This window comes from Ceratosolen solmsi, unplaced genomic scaffold, assembly GCF_000503995.2.
Source record: "Ceratosolen solmsi marchali unplaced genomic scaffold, CerSol_1.0 scaffold14, whole genome shotgun sequence".
Lineage (NCBI taxonomy): Eukaryota > Metazoa > Arthropoda > Insecta > Hymenoptera > Agaonidae > Ceratosolen > Ceratosolen solmsi.
The window spans coordinates 9,309,293-9,327,971 of NW_011948420.1; the positions used below are offsets into that span (position 1 = coordinate 9,309,293).

At 26.6% G+C, this 18,679-nt stretch overlaps 1 protein-coding gene across 2 annotated transcripts in view; it reads right to left on the reverse strand.

Moving 5' to 3' along the window:
• Positions 1 to 14,442, reverse strand: part of LOC105361069 (uncharacterized) — a 42,513-nt gene extending 28,071 nt beyond the window's left edge. The window contains exon 1 of one of the 2 annotated variants that reach the window (XM_011498165.1): positions 14,387 to 14,442. In XM_011498165.1, the coding sequence (XP_011496467.1) occupies positions 14,387 to 14,409 (23 nt within the window). In that variant the 5' untranslated portion in view covers positions 14,410 to 14,442. Of the gene's footprint in view, positions 1 to 4,342; positions 4,673 to 14,386 lie in introns of those variants that run through there. The other variant, XM_011498167.1, reaches the window with a different exon arrangement.
• Between the last annotated feature and the right edge of the window lie 4,237 nt (positions 14,443 to 18,679).

An 18,679-nucleotide genomic window follows, 5' to 3' on the forward strand; every position in this document is an offset into this window, starting at 1 on the left:
TCTTCCCCTCTCAGCGATTTCCAACTCGTCGACTCTATGTAAATCGAGTTTATTTATAAACGGAGACTGATCGATGTACGTGCGAGCGATTACTGCTCCGGCCGCACATACGATTGGTGGATCAGCCACGCTACTTACATTATTAATCTAATGCGAATCCTTGCTTAGCACACATCAACATTTTAGCAGCAATCACTTTCGGGATCGTCAACTAAGGCGACACACGAATAAGACTGTCACTGTGGATTTGACAACGTTAAGTAAAGTAATTTCCGAGCACTTATGAAAAGTTACTCGAGACAGTGCGGCATATCGAATTTAGGATCTAATGCTCGATATAACTCGGCCAAATACCTCTTTTCTCTCACTTGCAATTTCTATTTCTTTCGCTGATCTCATTATACCGAGAGGAAAAAGGAGAGTTTGAGAGAGTCGTCGGTCTCGCCGCTTCACAAGATAGACTTTCTATTTTTCAGGATACGTTTGGAATGAATGAGTGCAAATACAGTGCAACTAGTGAAAACGGTTACTCTTCTCGGAAGAGACTTTATCGCTGTAAAAAACAATAATTAAGAAATTAACGAAGTACGTAAGAGAAATGGAGAAAAATTATGAGTAAAATTTTTTGGAATAATGTTTGTTTATGTAATTTATGTTCGGCTGATTATTAGAGCTCTAACGAAGAATTTTATTTAATCCAATGTTCTTAAATAGTACTGTCAATTTACATAAAACTTTACTTAAATGATTATTAACTAATGATCCATTGATAATTGCTGATTAAATTCATAAAGTTTAGCAAATATTTCAAATTTTTTCTTCAATAGCTTCTACATGTGGATCAATTAGCACGAGAATGTTTTTTCATTCCCTTTCATTAATACTTGCTTTGACTAAAATATCGTTAAAAAATTTTTAAGTATTCAACTATATGAACAAAAATAACACGATCTTATATACGATAATTATAATTCAATTTTATAAAAATTTTAAACGACCGATTATGTCATTGAAAAATGGCCCTGTTTTCTAGTTAAAACTTTCCCTTCGCCAGCCTGCGAATAATTTTAGCTTTAAAACCCTACCCACATCCTGTAATTTATTATTTTAAATTCTTTTAATGTATGATTTATGATATATCGTATAAATTATCAAATACGAAATCGTAGGTATTATGAGTATTATTTATAAACAACAAAACTTAATATTCATTTATAATTCTTATATTAGGAGTGCATAGAATTTATGACATTCTTACGCGAAAGAACGACAAATGTTTATAAAACATTATTTCAGCAATAATAAGCAATTTGTTGAATGACTACTTGGATGAAGATATTATAATATTAGCATAGGACTCGTTAAATTAACAACATTTCAGGCGTAAAATTTTGGATACAAGCGTTATATAAAGTTGATATGAAACTTAGTGTGGACGTGAATTACTCTTCCTAGTCAATTAATATATGATTAATAAAGCGTATAAATGCGCACACCTTCGGTTCGGCCGAAGAATTATAAATTCATAGTTTCATTATATTTATACATTGTTTAGATGAGAAAATATTGCAACCCAGTATTATACACACGCAATTTACAAAAATATGGGCAATACTATTATTATGTGTGTAGATGTAAATGTCGGCAAAGTAGAACATATTCAAACATAACGAAGAGCTAAAATGTTCGATTGAAGTCAAAATATCGAGCCACTAAAATAAAAAAGAGCATCGAATAATAAACAAATTTGAAACATAACATTTACGCAAAAATGCATAAATATAATTATATAAGAAATATACTATGTTATTATCTGACGTAAATGTTTTTTTTTTGTTTTCCGATATACTTAATATTCATTTTGCTTTTTAGTTATAAGTATAAGCTACGTCAATATTAAATTCAAAGTATCTCTGATTTATAATTTTAAATTAGCCATTCCAGCGATTCGTTAAAGATGAAACGAGGATAAGAGGACTCGTCTCGTCATTACATATAAAATATGTACAATGTTATTTACTTTCTAAATTATGTTTATTTATCACTAAATACCCAAGTTTTTATATCACTTTTTTTTTTTTTTTTTATCAAATGTAATTTACTGATTATGTATATTTTATTGTTGCTGATAAAAATTGCTATTAAAAGATTATTGATTTTCATTCTTAAATCACCGACTACTATCGTATGCTTAATATACATATACATGAATGCACTAATAATTTATAAGATCGAACTTATGCGCGTTGATTCAACATGAGATAAATTATTATTTTACATGTAAGGAAACAGTTGCTTTAAAATGAAAACACTTCATACTTAAGTATGCACATCAACTGTTTTATGTAACCAGATGAACATATTTTCAAGAAGAAAACCTAAGATAAAAGATTTCACTCATTGATTCTTAATTGCATAGTGAATATAGCTTTTTGAATATTTTCGGATAGGACAGAAAAATTATTCATACAAAATTTTGTTTTTTTTTTTTTTTTTTTTTTTTTGTTTTTTGTTATTTGCTTACGATTATATTTTTATAAACTTCACCGCGAATAAGAAATAAAGATGATGATGATGAAATAAAGACAATTATAAGAACAAAATTTATACAAGACATGCCCCATGTATCTTTAAAAATATACGCATAACTGCTTTTGTAAAAGTAAACATAGATTAAATAATTTCGTCGGCTTAATCAAAATGAACGTTAATTGTAAAGATCAATTGCATAGAAAATGGATTTTGAAAGAAAAAAAAAATGCTATCATATAAGACTTATTACTCATGAATCTAGGCATACAGGTCAGGCTTGAATTCAAATTGAATTCTTATCAATTCAGCCAAACAGCTCTGACTTATTCAAATCTAAAATAGGATTTATACGAAAATGAGCGAATTATATATATCCATATATTTCCTTTGGTAAGATTTTGAATTCCTGATAATTACGTGCATAACGAAAAAAGAAAAAACAAACTTTTAAAATCGTATTTGAAAAGCCATTATCTTGATTTACGACTACATTACAATAGTTCATTCGACTATTTTTTATATACGTGAATCTCATTTAGATCAGTATCAATAATATTATGCATATACATTTTAAAAAATAGGTACTAAAACTACAACAACAAAAAATATTGTAATCGATAAATTACAGTAAGCAATATTATTTCTTTAATAATGATTTAATTGCGACGTATTTTAATTATTAACAAATATTACGAAGCTTTTCGTTTTTTAATAGACTCGCTTAAAAATGACAACTCCTAAATACTCTATTTAAGATTGCTTTTATTAGTTGGTAAATAAATATATACTATAAAGAGACAACGACAAAAATGTAAAATTAGATAATCTGAATTAATATTAAGGTCTTAAGAAATGAAAAAAAAAAAAGAGATTTAGTTACTTTGATTATCTGCAATGACGACCAATCCGTTTCATAAAATTTACTCTTTTTTCATATAAAATAGCTATATTTATCATTGAATGTTACTAGTACATTGCAATATAATATAATATAATTTGCATTCCAATATTATACATCGTGCATCCTTTTAATATGAATCTTCGGCAAAAGTTTTTTTTACAAGTGAAATTTACATTACGCCGATGTCGACGACGTTTAATTAAATAAATCAAGAACTGACTGAAAGAATTATGGCCACAACACATACCCTAGGACTATAATTAGCTTTGAAAATTAAAATTAGTCAACTTTATTTTTAATATTTTACTTTCGAAGGATTTTCTAAAACTTTTACAAACAAAAGAAAGCATAATTTACGTTTAATTATTATGTTTTGTTTTTGTTTTTGTTTTTGTTTTTGTTTTTGTTTTTTTGTTTTGTTTTTTACTCGTACAGTAACCATGGTAATGTAGAAACATTAAAAATATGTCAAGCAGCACTCGGTCGAGTTATTTTTGCAAATTTTGTAGCAATTTGAAAGCTAATGAAATTTCGTTGAGTAAATTGGAACAGAAACACCTAAATGTCGAAATTTTGGAACATCTGATTGTTGCAACTTTTTGTGGAATTTCTTTTTTCTTTTTTTATTTTTCTTTTAAATCTAGTGCAGTAAGCTTTTAGAGCTTTCGAGCTTGACGCTGTGCTTTGCGCGCAAAATTCGTAGCTTACTAAAATAACAAAATTAAATTTTAAATAACGCTTCGATGGTGCACGTTTACAGTTTTCGTTGGCTATTCCATATCAACATATACGGCGTATAGACGCACTTTAATGGTTGAAATGTTCGCCCTAAATTATCTGGTTGGAAAATACTTACGATAAAAGCCTGTGATACACATCAATGATAATTAAAGATAAATTGTAACTTACGGCAATTGAATTTTGATCGTCTTCGTGGGCGGATCGACCGTACGCCTGCTTATGGCAATAGAGAGGTCGCAATTCGCAATTGAAAAAACTCATTATAAATTGGACCGCTTTATCGAAATTCTCTTATAGCGATGTGAAATGTTTAGCCGTAATACCCAAAGCAGTTCCCTGGTTCTACCATATAAAACTGACTGCGCCCGATGCGCGCCAAGATGATTGCGGGGGTGAAAGCTCGTCGCGCACGCATAGGATGTAACTTCGACCGCGGCCATAAACTTGACTGAAATAAATCGCGCGCGAGTTATTCGTGGAACCGACGATCGTGGCTTCTTCTTTTTTCTCGCGTGCGCGCTCCGAGAATACCGAATACCGAGTTGCGTCCATTGATTGCCAGCGTAAGGAATTTCATAGGGTTTCCGAGGGTTGCGAAGGTTGCGTGAACATTGCGTGAAAACTTCGGTAGCCTAATTATTTCTCTTTTGAACTTTGAATTCCCTCTTATTCGCGAGAGAGTTAGGAATTCGTAAAGATTTTAATTTCATTTAATAAAACCGACGTAATCTAATATACTTGGATGCTGTGTACATTGACAATGAATGAATATTATAAAATTTTCACGTTTGCTTTGGTAATTGAGTTGGAATTGTTTTTATTAGTGGAACGTTAATTATCACTCGATACATTACATAAACATTTCTTAGCTGTATGTAATACACCACGTTAATAATTATGTCTTAAAAGATAATTGTCAAAGTATTTAACTCATCGTTCGATAACTTATTCGTTTGCGGTACGTTTAGGTGAGTATCGATTTTACAAAAGTATTGTGGTTCGCAGTTAACTAAATGAATTTCCATCACTTAATATTTCAATGAACTCTGTTAGCTTGGGATAAAATTCTAGATAAATTACTTTAAAATGCAAATATTCTTTATAAAGCCATGCTAAATAAAAACATACTTGATAAAACAGCAAGTAATATATTGCACAAATAGTGAAAACAAAGCTGATTCGTAAATCAATTATATTATTATGGCCAATCAATTATTAATATCAGATATAAAAATTTTAATAACTTCCAATTATGTTACATGATAATTCACTAGAAATAATGAAATTATTAGCTTATAATTATATGTCAACAACCTCTACAAAAAGTATACGTGAAAGAAAAATTGTCGATGAATAATAAAATATTCGTTAAATTGCTAAAATGTATTTCCAGTATTTGTATTTATAACTATAAGCATCATTATATATTCAAACTTAAGTGAAATTGTATGTTATAAGCCACAGAATATATTATATTTTTAATAATATATCATCTACATTCACATATATATTAAGATAATAATATTTTTACAAAACATCCAATTGACGTATAATTTTTAAAGATAAAATAATCTTTAAAATAGAATCTGAATGCAATAAATTTGTGATAAATAAATAAAGCATGCAATAAATAAAACATATTTTATTACTTTTCAAGAAACTCAAAACAGTTTGTAACAAATCCTTACCAGCTGATGCTCCTACATGATATTGAATACAAACTAGTGTACTAATTACTGAATTTCATCAAATCCTGATTCTTAATGAGAAGACAAAGAATAATAAAGAAGAGCAAAAAAAAATTAAAAAAAAAAAAAAAAAAAAGTCGGGGGGCGGGAGAGAAAAAAAAAGCAAAGCACAATTTTGTACTAATAGAAAGAATGGAAGAGCCAGCTATCACTGCATAATTTCTTTAATGTTCACCTTCGCATTCAAGGCAACAAACAATAAAAGTAAAAACGAGGTCGTGGCAAACTTCCTCCCTTCGTGGCCCACTCTATCCGCAAGTATTTACCTATTCCGTGTTAACACGACTTTCGAGTGGAACGAGGAAATCGACCATTTCGTAAGAGCATCATCCTCTTTATTAATAATACAGTTTATAAGTTAATGACCCGTGAGTTTAAACTCTTAACTGATTGATAAAGTTTGAAGGGCACGAGTTTTTACAATATAAGTACACAGAAATTGATTTTTAGCGATAACTGTAATTAATCACCGACCTTAATATACCATAATCATGAAAATTGCAATAATGTTCATTCAAACATCAAACTTTAATATGAAATTAATTTTATTTCTATGTATATATTGTTAATAGCCTTGTGCTTGTTCGTTATAAAGATCAATTTTTTAGAGGAAAACTTAATGTTTGTAGATATAAATATCCCTTTCAAGAGTGAGAGAGAGAGAGAGAGAGAGAGAGAAAGAGAGATAAAATAATATATTACAAATTATTTCTATGTATTTATAAATTACCGATTTAAATTATATTCACAATTTTTCTTTTTTTTTTCAAATTAAACAAAATAATTTTGTTCATAGATTAATCCATTATTATCCCTTAATGTCTACTAGTTGCCTTTTCTTCTTCTTTTTTTACCATAAAGTTCACGCACGCGTCTCTAGCAATTGAATAAATATCTACTAATTAATGCAAAACAAAAAGTAATTCAATGTCATTTGTGTCAATGTAGGCTTATATTATTAGCACATTTGTATAGTAACGTCCTCGATTGTTAATGGCATAAATAAATATTTCTATTTCACAACTTTATTAGATTAAACATTTTTCTGCAATTGTGTGCGAGCGTATTTTAGATAATAATTTATAATGCAATAATAACTTTACAACAAATAAATGAACGAATAATTTATTTAATTAAAAATAATATCAAATAAAAGTTATGAATGTAACACGTGCGGATGAGCTCGCATAATTAAAACTTTAAAATCACATTCTTATAAATTGAGCGTAAAATTATTCTTTAAACATTGTAAGCCATTGTATTCGTGAATGTAATTCTCTGAATATTTTCTTCAATACTTTCCAATAACTGTATCACGTTTATAATTAATTGTTAGACTTATATAATCTTATAAACTGATTGACAATTCACAAACTACATTGACAATTCAAGTAAAAAATGTAAAAATTTTATTATTTAATTACGGGTATAAGCTACGTTTAATTACAATTGTATGAAAAGCCTTTGGCCCTATGATCGTACGTCACGTATCTTTTCAATTATAGCATTTTTAAATATTGTAAGTCATGCTGATGTCTTTTTATAATACAGCCAATGTTTTTCTTTCTTTACATTTTTATATAATTGAAATTTGAAATGAATAATAATCGTTATTTATAAATTGTTCGTATTTAATCTATGTTTTACGTTTTATTATTTTAACTCGTATATAAATCTATTTCAATGAATTTTATTGAATTGAATTTGAAGTTTGAAATAATCAATCGACAACCGACTCACCTCTAAATGTTATTTTTACTTAAAACATTTATATAGCTTGATAAAAAAATGTAATAATTACAATCAATAGTACATAAAAATATATATAATTTTTCGAAATGTGTCCATTATGTAAGAATTATCTTTTTGATAATTTAAACAACGATTATTTATAAAATACAATTCTACTATTTAATCCAATTTATAAAGTCTAATATACTAAATCATTTTATCCAATTTCACAATATTATTTATAATGAATCTTCTAAAATAGTGGCAGCTTATTCTGATTAGTGAATAACATGTCTCTTGAAATTAGAATCTCACAAATTCCGTATCTCCAGTTTATTTCATTTGAAATATTTCTTAAATAATTAGGCTTACTTTCATAGCAATAGACCATAAGTAACTCATTGAAATGATAAATATATATATATATATATAGGGAGGGGAGAGAGAGAGAGAGAGAGAGAGAGAGAGAGAGAGAGAGAGAGAGAGATGTTAAACACAGTTACCAAAAAGCTATAAATATCAAGTTACAACTCGCAATTCGTTACTCATAGATAAGAGGAATATTCGGAACTACGAAGCTGAATCGAATGAATGTACGTACAAGGCTTTCTAGCTATCCGCTTCGAATTACACACAATTTGATTTCAATTAGCATGTTACAACTGTCCTTCAAATGTATGAACATTTTAAAATTTTATTTTATAAACTATGTAATAAGTATCGTAATAAAAAATATGTTTAAATAACTCGAATGGACAAGTACCGAATATGTATGTAAAATAAATATTCGTATATCATATACAAGATTTTTTTTTATTTAATTTTTTCGTTTTGCATATAGCCTCTATGAATCTACAAAATATATGATAATTTAGGATATTTTTTTTCTATTCAATTTACGATAATTTTATTGAATTAACAATTACATAATATCAATATCAACGAAAATTCTATGAAAAAAAAAAAAAATAAATAAATAAATAAATAAATAATAAAAATTTAATTATTATCATATTTTTCACAATTTAAAATACTATAATAATGAAGCTATTATTACGCTTTCTTGATGTGTTTGCAGATGTTTTTGTTTCTTCAATTTCTTCATTTGAAAGATAAGTTTTTCTAGATGGGCAAACTTTCTGAACAAAAAAAAAAAAAAAAAAAGTTTTTACGCAACTAACTCGGTAAAATGTTTTATAAAACGGAAGCAGCATAAATCACTCGGACGTTCTATTATAATGAAAGATAAAAAAAAAAAAAAAAAAAAATTTTTAAAAAAAAAAAAAAAAAAAAAAAAAAGGAGCTTTAAAAAAAGATACTTTAATAGTACTTTAATATTTAAAAAAATTAGAAATTTATAAACTATTTGGCAGTCTCTATAATTAAATTTAAGAATTAAAACTTCAAAAATCTCGTTATTTCTCCATCGATCCGTAGTGACACATATTATATAATTATTAAAATAATATTTTTTTTTTGGAATTCTTTTGGTCATTAAGACCTGTACAAATAAAATAACAAAGATGAATTTTACGAGACAAAAACTTGCGGTTATATTCACACCATAGCACAACAAATATTTAAATAGACGACTAAAAATATTACATTTGCGAGTAATTTAAAGTACTGGAATTCCCCATTGTGAAAACACATTAAATGACTTCTTATTCGTAAAACAGAAGCAAATTATAAAGCAAAAAAAAAAATGTAATAAAATAAAAAATAAAGCCTATTTCAAGTTTTGTCTGCGCGCCCTTGCGATTAGAAAATAGAGAAAATACAAAGTCTTTTATCGAAAATTTTCAAAGCCGACTATTTCTTTCGAATGAAAATGTTGACTTCACTCGGAATCGCTAAATGTCTGTCTGAAAAATGTCGGAAAAATGTCTGAAAAAACACGCATTCGAATTTCGAGATTAAATATCACAGTCATTTGATACGAGTGGCATTATTGAACATATTGAATGCCATCGAAGAAGAAGCGAAGCAATGAAATAAAATTATCGATTTCAATGAGGCTAGAGTCAGTCAATGTGGACCAAAAACAATGATATTCACGCACAAAGCAAACTATTGCAATTTGAGGTATTATGGTAACAATAGGGATAAAGAGGAGAGGAAGAGGTCTGCCATAAAAGACAAAACAAAAACAAAAAAAACAAAATAGTAGAAAAAAAACGTCAGGGTGTAATCTTCCGTTCCAAATAAGCACTGTTAATTCGACTGACACAATTTTCATTAGAAGCTTAGCTTTTGGTGTGAAATAGGCGTTTAGCTCGTCCGTTGAAACAACCACGAGCGAAGGAACAGCCGTATAGGGAAATAATGTCGATCCTTCATAATCGAGGCACGATTAGTGTGAGACTCGTTTCTCCATCAACTCTCGCTCAAACTTTTAGGAAAAAAATGCAGCTGCTATTAGTCATCCGAGTCCAAGATGGAGCGCGCCGGCGTCATTTACATGCCCGTTTTACGCGTTCAACATTGCGAATCTTGTATCAAGAAAAATCGATGTGCTACTTGAATGTATTTTAGAAAATGCGAGGAAAAATTGTAATGTATTCCAATGGCTCCACTTTACATTACTTTCGCCTGCGCTCGTATTCTTGTATGCATTCTATTAATAATATAATTTTCTCAATGTTATATGAATTATCGTTAGCTATATAATATTGCATTTACAATGTAAATTTCTATATTGGGATTAATTAATTAATTTTTTTGAAGTTATTATCATATACCTAAAGTAGATTATAGTAAAGTCTAGTTTTGGCGATATAACTTTTTTTTTTCTTTTTTTTTTACTCCAAACAATATTGTTTAGAAAATTACATAGACATTGTTAAAAATATAATTTCAAACTACGTAAAACAATAATGCAGTAATTGTTTACTGCCGCCTACTACTGGCCGCCATAATTAAAATCAAATTAACTATTCAGAACTGATAACAATAATATTATAACTATAACTATTAACTAATAGTAATCAAAGTTTTAATAATGTAGTGATTTTTTAAGTTGCATAATTGAAAATTTTAATATCGAAAATCTACTTGCGAATATTAATATAGTTTATCGAGTCTTTTTTGTAAACACGGTATAATAAAGAATTTAACAAAACGAAATATTAAAATTAACTATGCATATTAAAGAAACTTCATTTTGTAATTTAAAAAAATTAATAATCATTCTATCGTATTTGTAGTATATAAAATTCCAATGATATTCTATTGAAAAATAATGCTTAAACTACCGTCATTTAAAATAAATGATAAGTACATTTCAAAAAATAGAATTGATTATTATTAAGACAACAATATATTCGTTTTTATAATATGCATTTAACGATTATCTCTGCACTTACCAATTTATAGTTTACAATTGAATTTGTAATTGTATAAGGACGTATTGTTTCGTATTACTTATTACAACAATACAAGTTTGAAACTGATACCCCACCACTGTCTAGTGATCTATCCTACTAAAAGCATACGTGTTTAATATATTTAATATAAAAAATAGATTATTAATAATTATTATCGAACAATGACAAAATAAAAAATATGAAACATCAAATTATTCTATAGATAGTCTATAATCTTAATAGATAAGTAATAGATAGAATAGATAAGTCTTAATAGATAGTCTGTAAATTGATATATAAGCATTTAATATTAAAGATAAATCAGTTTTGAAGAGAATTAAATTTTCCAATTATAAGCCAATCAATATTATAATTAAATTATAATGCTATTTATATTATATAAAGATCTAAAGAGTAATGTATATTATTTTTAAAATTTTGCTTTAGATATTATTGCATTCGTGCTTTAAACAACTCGTTATATAATCTTGCTCACTTATATTCAAATTCAAAATGATTATTTCCTGTGCAAATGCTATTTAATTTAAATAAAATATATTCAGCATTCGTTCTAATTTAAACACCTACATTTAACTTAATCTTTCTTATAATAAAATTTAACTTAATCTCTTAATTATAATACTCATAACTATTGATAATTATTATACAATCTTACAAAAATAATGTTTACATATAGAAAATAGATATTTTCATTATAATTTTACTAGTCAAATGAAATTTATTATCACAATAAAGATTATTGATTATATTAATCTACATTTTCTAATTTCTAATGTTGCATTTTTAACACAACGTCCTGTATTTAATAAGTTTCGTGTACAACTATCCGTTCTATTATATTATTAATAATATAATATACACTTCATTTAATAAATTTCAGATTCAATTCAAGGTTACATACAATACCATAATATATGTTTCCAATCAATATGTTTCCATAAGCATAGAAAATAACGTTTATAAGAAAATAATATTTTTATTAAGAATTTGTTTTATATTCGTTAAAATATTAATTAAAAAAAAAATTAATTATTCACTAATATGTAGAGATATTATATTAATATTGAAATATATGCATATAAACAATTTATAATATATTGAAAAAGCTTTTTTATTTGAAATTACAAGTAACTATTAATTATCTAATTGTAATTACTGAGTATTGCATACATCGTGAAACTTAACAATAATCAATAGATGATCTTATAATAATTATATTATTTTACTTGCTTTGATTTACATACATTTACGTATACCATAAATTCCAAAATCATTACATAATAATTCATTATAAGTATATTCTATTTTAAAAAAATGAAAATTCAACTTCGCGTATAGATAATATAATTATTTTTATTTGTATTCTAATAAACTTATTCATCTATATTTATCTATCATTAATTGATAAGTAATATCCAAGAAATAATATGACTTATATCATACTTTTGAACGTTAAATAAGATTGCACATTATGACTTGTGTAGTTTTATAACAAAAAACAATGAGCAATCGTGTATAAATAATTTAATAGTCGATACAGAAAAAAAAAGGATGAAAAAATTTTTCTCAAATTATTTCTTATACTCATATGTGATAATGCGAAAAATGAAAAACTTTAAGCTGCATGTATACTGTAAGGATTAAAAGAAATAATATTAACGATGCAAATATTTGTTAGGAATTATTAAAATTTATAATCATTTGCTGACCAAGAAATACGATCTGTTGTATAAACTTATATTTTTTCATTTGTTATTAATATACTAAACGTGAAAATACAACAATGATGAAAAAACTATTAGTACGTAGCGAATGAACATTCGATTAATTATTATATATAAAATTTGTAATTTATTAATTTTTTTCACAGTAATATTTATTAATATTTTAATGATTATGCATACAATTATCATATATACAAATATGCAACATAATATTATCTTTACACAATATAGGAAATAAATATCTAAACCCGTACCAAGGAACAAATAAAAAAGAACCTTTTTTTCAACATAATATCTTTTTCAGCTATAAACTGCACAACATATTCTAAACATATTAAAAATAAATATTTCCATGTAAAAGTTTTATGTTTTATGTTCATGACAAATTTAGGATACGGAAATCGAATATCTCTAACATTAAATAATTATCATTATTAGGTTTATTTAATTATCAATTTATTGAAATAATTTTTTAATGGTAAATTTTTTTTTTTTTTTTTTTTTTTTTTTTTTTTTTTTATAAGAAAAAATAAAATCAGTTCGAAAAACGTATGTGTAAAAAAATCTACATATTTTTAAGTTGATTAATAATTATTATCTATCGATTATAATTGATTTATTTAATATTATTATAAAAAGCAACAAAATTGCTCGAATTAAAAATCGAAGTAATTATTATTATTATTAAAAAAAAAAAACCCAATTTTTAACGAAATATCCAAATATCCAATCAAACGTAATTTATTATATGACTAAAATTGCATATCAATTATTTTCAAAAATATAATATTGATATTTAATTATGTTTTCTTAATGCTCCTAATAGTTTTAATTTCATTTTGTAAATCAATATATTAAATTATGATGCCCTATCCTTTTAAAATTATAATTTTAAATTCGTTTTCTTTTTCTATAAATATTCATAACGTTGAAATATTTGATTTTATAGAGTATTTGTAATGCTGTTCTATAGATACAAAATATTAAAATCCTATAAGAAAAATGAAAATAAAATTTAATAAATAATATTAATAAATATTTTCTAAATTTATGTTACCGTACTTAATTGCAATATGGATCGGCATTTTCCAAAAGTGATTAATCATTTTTCAAAATATACTAAGTACTCGTGGCTTGCTTTAAGATATAAATAAATAATTTCAAGGAATAGCAATTATTAGTTTAAGTGCGTTGTTCATGTTTGGAAATTGTACTGGACTTAATATGCAATAACATTATTCCAACAGATATTATAAATAACTAATTAACAAAGTAATAGTATTGATAATAAGTTTGTTTATTACATGCGTATAAATATTAAAGTACGATATAAAAATATTATAGAATTTTTTTATTAATTTAAAATTAATATACAACCATTTTTGTGTACAACTATAATTCTATTCCAAGTGATCGTTTGATTGAAAAAGAAAAATAAAAAAGAAGAAATAAAATCAACACGCGAACGTTCCAACACTCACAATATTTATACAGGACGTAAACATTTTCGAAATGTAGTAAAATTAAATGCTTTCATTACGTAAAAATTTAGCAGCGACAAAAACCATAGAAACGCAGTTACATATAATCTTCCTTTTATGGATAATCTACACATAATCTCACCTTCCTACTGCTCTCATCGTCATTATTTACAGATCGTAAAGCAAAAATTTTCAAGCCGTGTAATGTACTGCCGCGAATCTTAAAAGTTTCGCACAATTCCGCGTGAAAAAGCCAACGGATCCGCACTAACGAATAACTCCGCTCGAGCAGTTTGATTTTATTTGCGAAACGCACCGCCACAGCTATACAAGTGCTCCTGCTTCCTCCTCGCAAAGCTCCTCCAATCGTAAATGCAAAAATAGACAGGAGGATAGATTTGAGCGAGGGACGCCACTGGAATACATAAAAATGTATGCAAAATGTATGCGATATCGCGCTAATAGATAGTTATTTTCAAACTGAAGTCTAAAACTCTTATGAATAAATGAAAATGTTTATATTGATTGAGAATTGAGAATAAAGATGAGGATGAATTTTTTTTTCTTTTTACATTCTGCAATAATAACGTTTACATTTACTTGGATTGGAAAACATAAACAAAACAAAAAAAAAAAAAAAAAATCAAGTAACATTCTTAATAAATAAAAACTATATGAAAGAAATTTCTTAAACTACAACTTACAGAAAATAACATTATTTTTAATTAAAATCCTTTATTCGCATGTTATCGGAGTAATAAATTGCGTATAACCAAATAAAAAATATTTTAAAGATCGTCATAATGTTCAATAAAGTTTATGTTTTAATATGATAATTTGCGAGTACATTCATCAAATTGATAATAATATTTTTAAAGAATGAAAAAAAAAAAATACCAACCAAAAAAAAACCTAAAATTATATCAATAAGAATATATATATATATATATATATATACATATATTGTTCTATGTAATAATTATCGTAATTTAATAAAGGAAATTTTTAAATATAATATAAAATGTCGTGAAATACATAAATTGATACTTTAAATGACGAATTCTTATAGACTGAATAAATGAAACGGAAAGAAAATAATAATTGACTAAATAATTTGTCAAATACATTTACAAGATTCTACTTTCGTACTATAATTGTAAACTTAAAACGATGCGGTATATAACTCTATAAATATGGTAATCCGATTGAAATATTTAAGCACATGTATCTACCCACATAAATATCTACACATACACAATTAATTAATTGTGTGTGCAATTTTAAACATAAGTATTGAGGAATGTATCTATTGCATTACGGATGTTGCGTATTTTAACGCACATATACATGTATTCGCATCTCATTATACTGTGTAGCATTATATTTGACAAAAACTATACACAAGAGAGATTATACATGCACACATGTGATAGAAAACGACAGGACGTAACACTATACTGATAATAGAATAATTTTTATATTGAGCTGACACAAAGTCACAGAATCATAGTACGTATATCGCAAATCATATAGATCGTCTGCATGTGTAATGTACTAACACATAACACTAGAAATAGTCTAATTGAATTTGATAGTTTTAACGCTTAAAATTTTGAGTCACCTTAGTATCGTCGACCAGAAAATTTGTTACGATACAAATATCATATCATACGCGAGTCGCTACGTATATGAGTGCGAGTGTGCATACATTCAGGCGCGTGGCTCGTATATTTATAACAAAGGTAAATAATATATATATACATAATACACATGCATGAATTTATGGATACGTGCGTTACAGCACTACTCGTCCTTTTGTTCAAACTCATGGATACATGAATATACGTATATAGGAAACAAATATCAACATAATTGTGAAGCTTATGCAAAATAATCCAGTTACCCACCCACATGCGATGTGTGGGATTATAACAATTCGTCCTTCCAATTCTTCATACGTATATAGAGGCGTAAATACATAATATACTAATCGTTCGTTAAATTACCACTAACATCGAGAAAATTTGAAAGTAAAACGAGAAATTAAAACAAAAATAAAAGTGTAGTAAAATATACGCCTTTTTTTTTTAAGTTTTTAAGTTTTTAATGAAGTGTCATTTTTAATATTGAAGATGTTAGCTCTCTCGTTCAATTCTAAAATTACTGTTCGTAATCAAATAATTCACAATTAATACTCAATATTTTTATAAGTACACGATAATTAATATTGCAAGTGAAGAAAAAACTTTCTCTAAAATCTACTCATTCCCCTTTTGATTTTTTGTCAAATATTTATTTGTATAATAATAAAATTTAATGTATACTTATTCTCAATCAGAATTTTATGGACTCTAAACATTATCATTTCAGATATAACTTTTGTAATTAATTTATGCAAATGCATAAGTAATTAACTGAAAATTGAACAAATTTTCAATATATTTTTATAGGTTTCGTATTTATGCTCAAAGAAACAAAACTTGATAATCTATAGTTATTCCCGGATAATAAGTATAAAGCTACATATTGTCCTGGATACTGAAAAATACATTGAAATTAAAATGACTACAATAAAAAAAAAAAAAAAAAAAAAAAAAAAAAAAAAAACTCTATATGATTATAATTTAATATAAAAATCGACCGAAGAAGAATTACATTCAGCATTAAGTAATGTAGAAATCATAATTAATACACCTCATACTAAAACGAAAATTCAATTGCTATATAAATACTATTAATTAATAATTAGCAAAATTTACGTTTAGTAAAAGCGTATGACTTCCCATAATTTCAACCAAATTAAAAATCTAATTACCACAAATCGTAAAAAATAATTAAATCTTATCCTTAAAGTAGAATTAATTTTTCATGAAGACACAGTAAAAATTTATTTATATTGTTCAATTTAATTATAAATTCACTTAGTTATATATTTTCAATTTATCTAATTATTGTGAAATTTAAAATTATATAAATAATAACATTGGTAATGATATGAACGTAATCGATTGCTTATTCGTGGTTTCTTTTTAAATTAAATTTCATATTTCATACTATCGGATGAAAAATGTCTCAATATTAAGAAATTTTTTTTTTCCAAAACGAATAATTAACTACATGTTAATGAATAGAAACGGATTTTTTACGTTAAGCTTTAATATACAGAGATAAGTTTAATCGTTCGTGTAATTTTCTATTATAAAAAATTGAATGCTATTATCAGCATTTATAATAAATTTTCGGTTGAAATTTGATTAGTCAACAATTGCGAGATCACGATTTCAATATAAATAGTAGAAAGGCTGTCACAGTTAAAATTAATTAAAAACCTTTCATTCTAAAAATTAAAGGTGCAATTAAACGTACGAATATATATATATACATAAAATTATATATATGTATATATATACGTACATGCATGTGTGCGCGTGTGTGGCTGTGAGTAAATATTACAAATTGCACGTATTACAAAATCTTGATCCAATTTAATTTTAAAATTATCTTAACATAAGCATTTATTTATTAATATCAATAATATGGACACAATATTAAATATTTTATAGTTAACAGATAGTAATAGTTATTAATATGTAATATCAATATTACGTAGCCTTTTCTATATTAGTTGCAATATCTGCTTTCTTTGCTCTATAATTTAAAATTTTAATAACATTGTTGGACAATGTAAAATCATACGTTTCACATTGGCTTTACTAATTAGTTAAAATGCCATAATATATATCGAGAAGAATAATTAATTATGGGGAATAATAGAGTCTGTTGAATAATACTTATTTTGCTCATCCCTTGTAAGATATCCCACTTTTAGCAGCGAATTTAAACAAGGAGAGATTAAGGAAGATGAGAAATCATATATCCCCCGTTGAGATATCATGTACTTAAAATGTAAACTTGTGCGCTTGAACTAATCGACTTTTTCAAAAAGCCATCGTCATATCATTATTCATCATTTGTAAAATAAACACACGCGACCAACAAATATCACAAAATCGTACAATAAACTCCTCCAGCCTAATGGGACAATCTTAGTATCTTAGGGTAGCAATCAAAATTCTCGGTAAGGGGTGTCGATCGGTACCTCTCCCCCTAACCCACCGCGCCCCATCAAAACTCTCAGCCCTCCGCGAGGCTCCCGCCAACCTTCGTCGTAACTCAGTGACGGTCGACCGTTAGGGATTCTCGTTTGCTCGACGCACTATTTCCTACTCGCGTTCAGCCAAGTTTTGTCGTTCTGCTGTCGTCGTTGGATACGACACTATGTATGACTAGTACTAGTGGCTGATTCATTACGGCACGAATGTTGGGGTTGCCGAGGAGAGGAGACGGCATCGGTGATCCGCAAACACCTACGTGGACTATTGCGCTTGGGGTGCTATGCACGTGTGACTCTGACAATATAAAACACGAAAGAGGA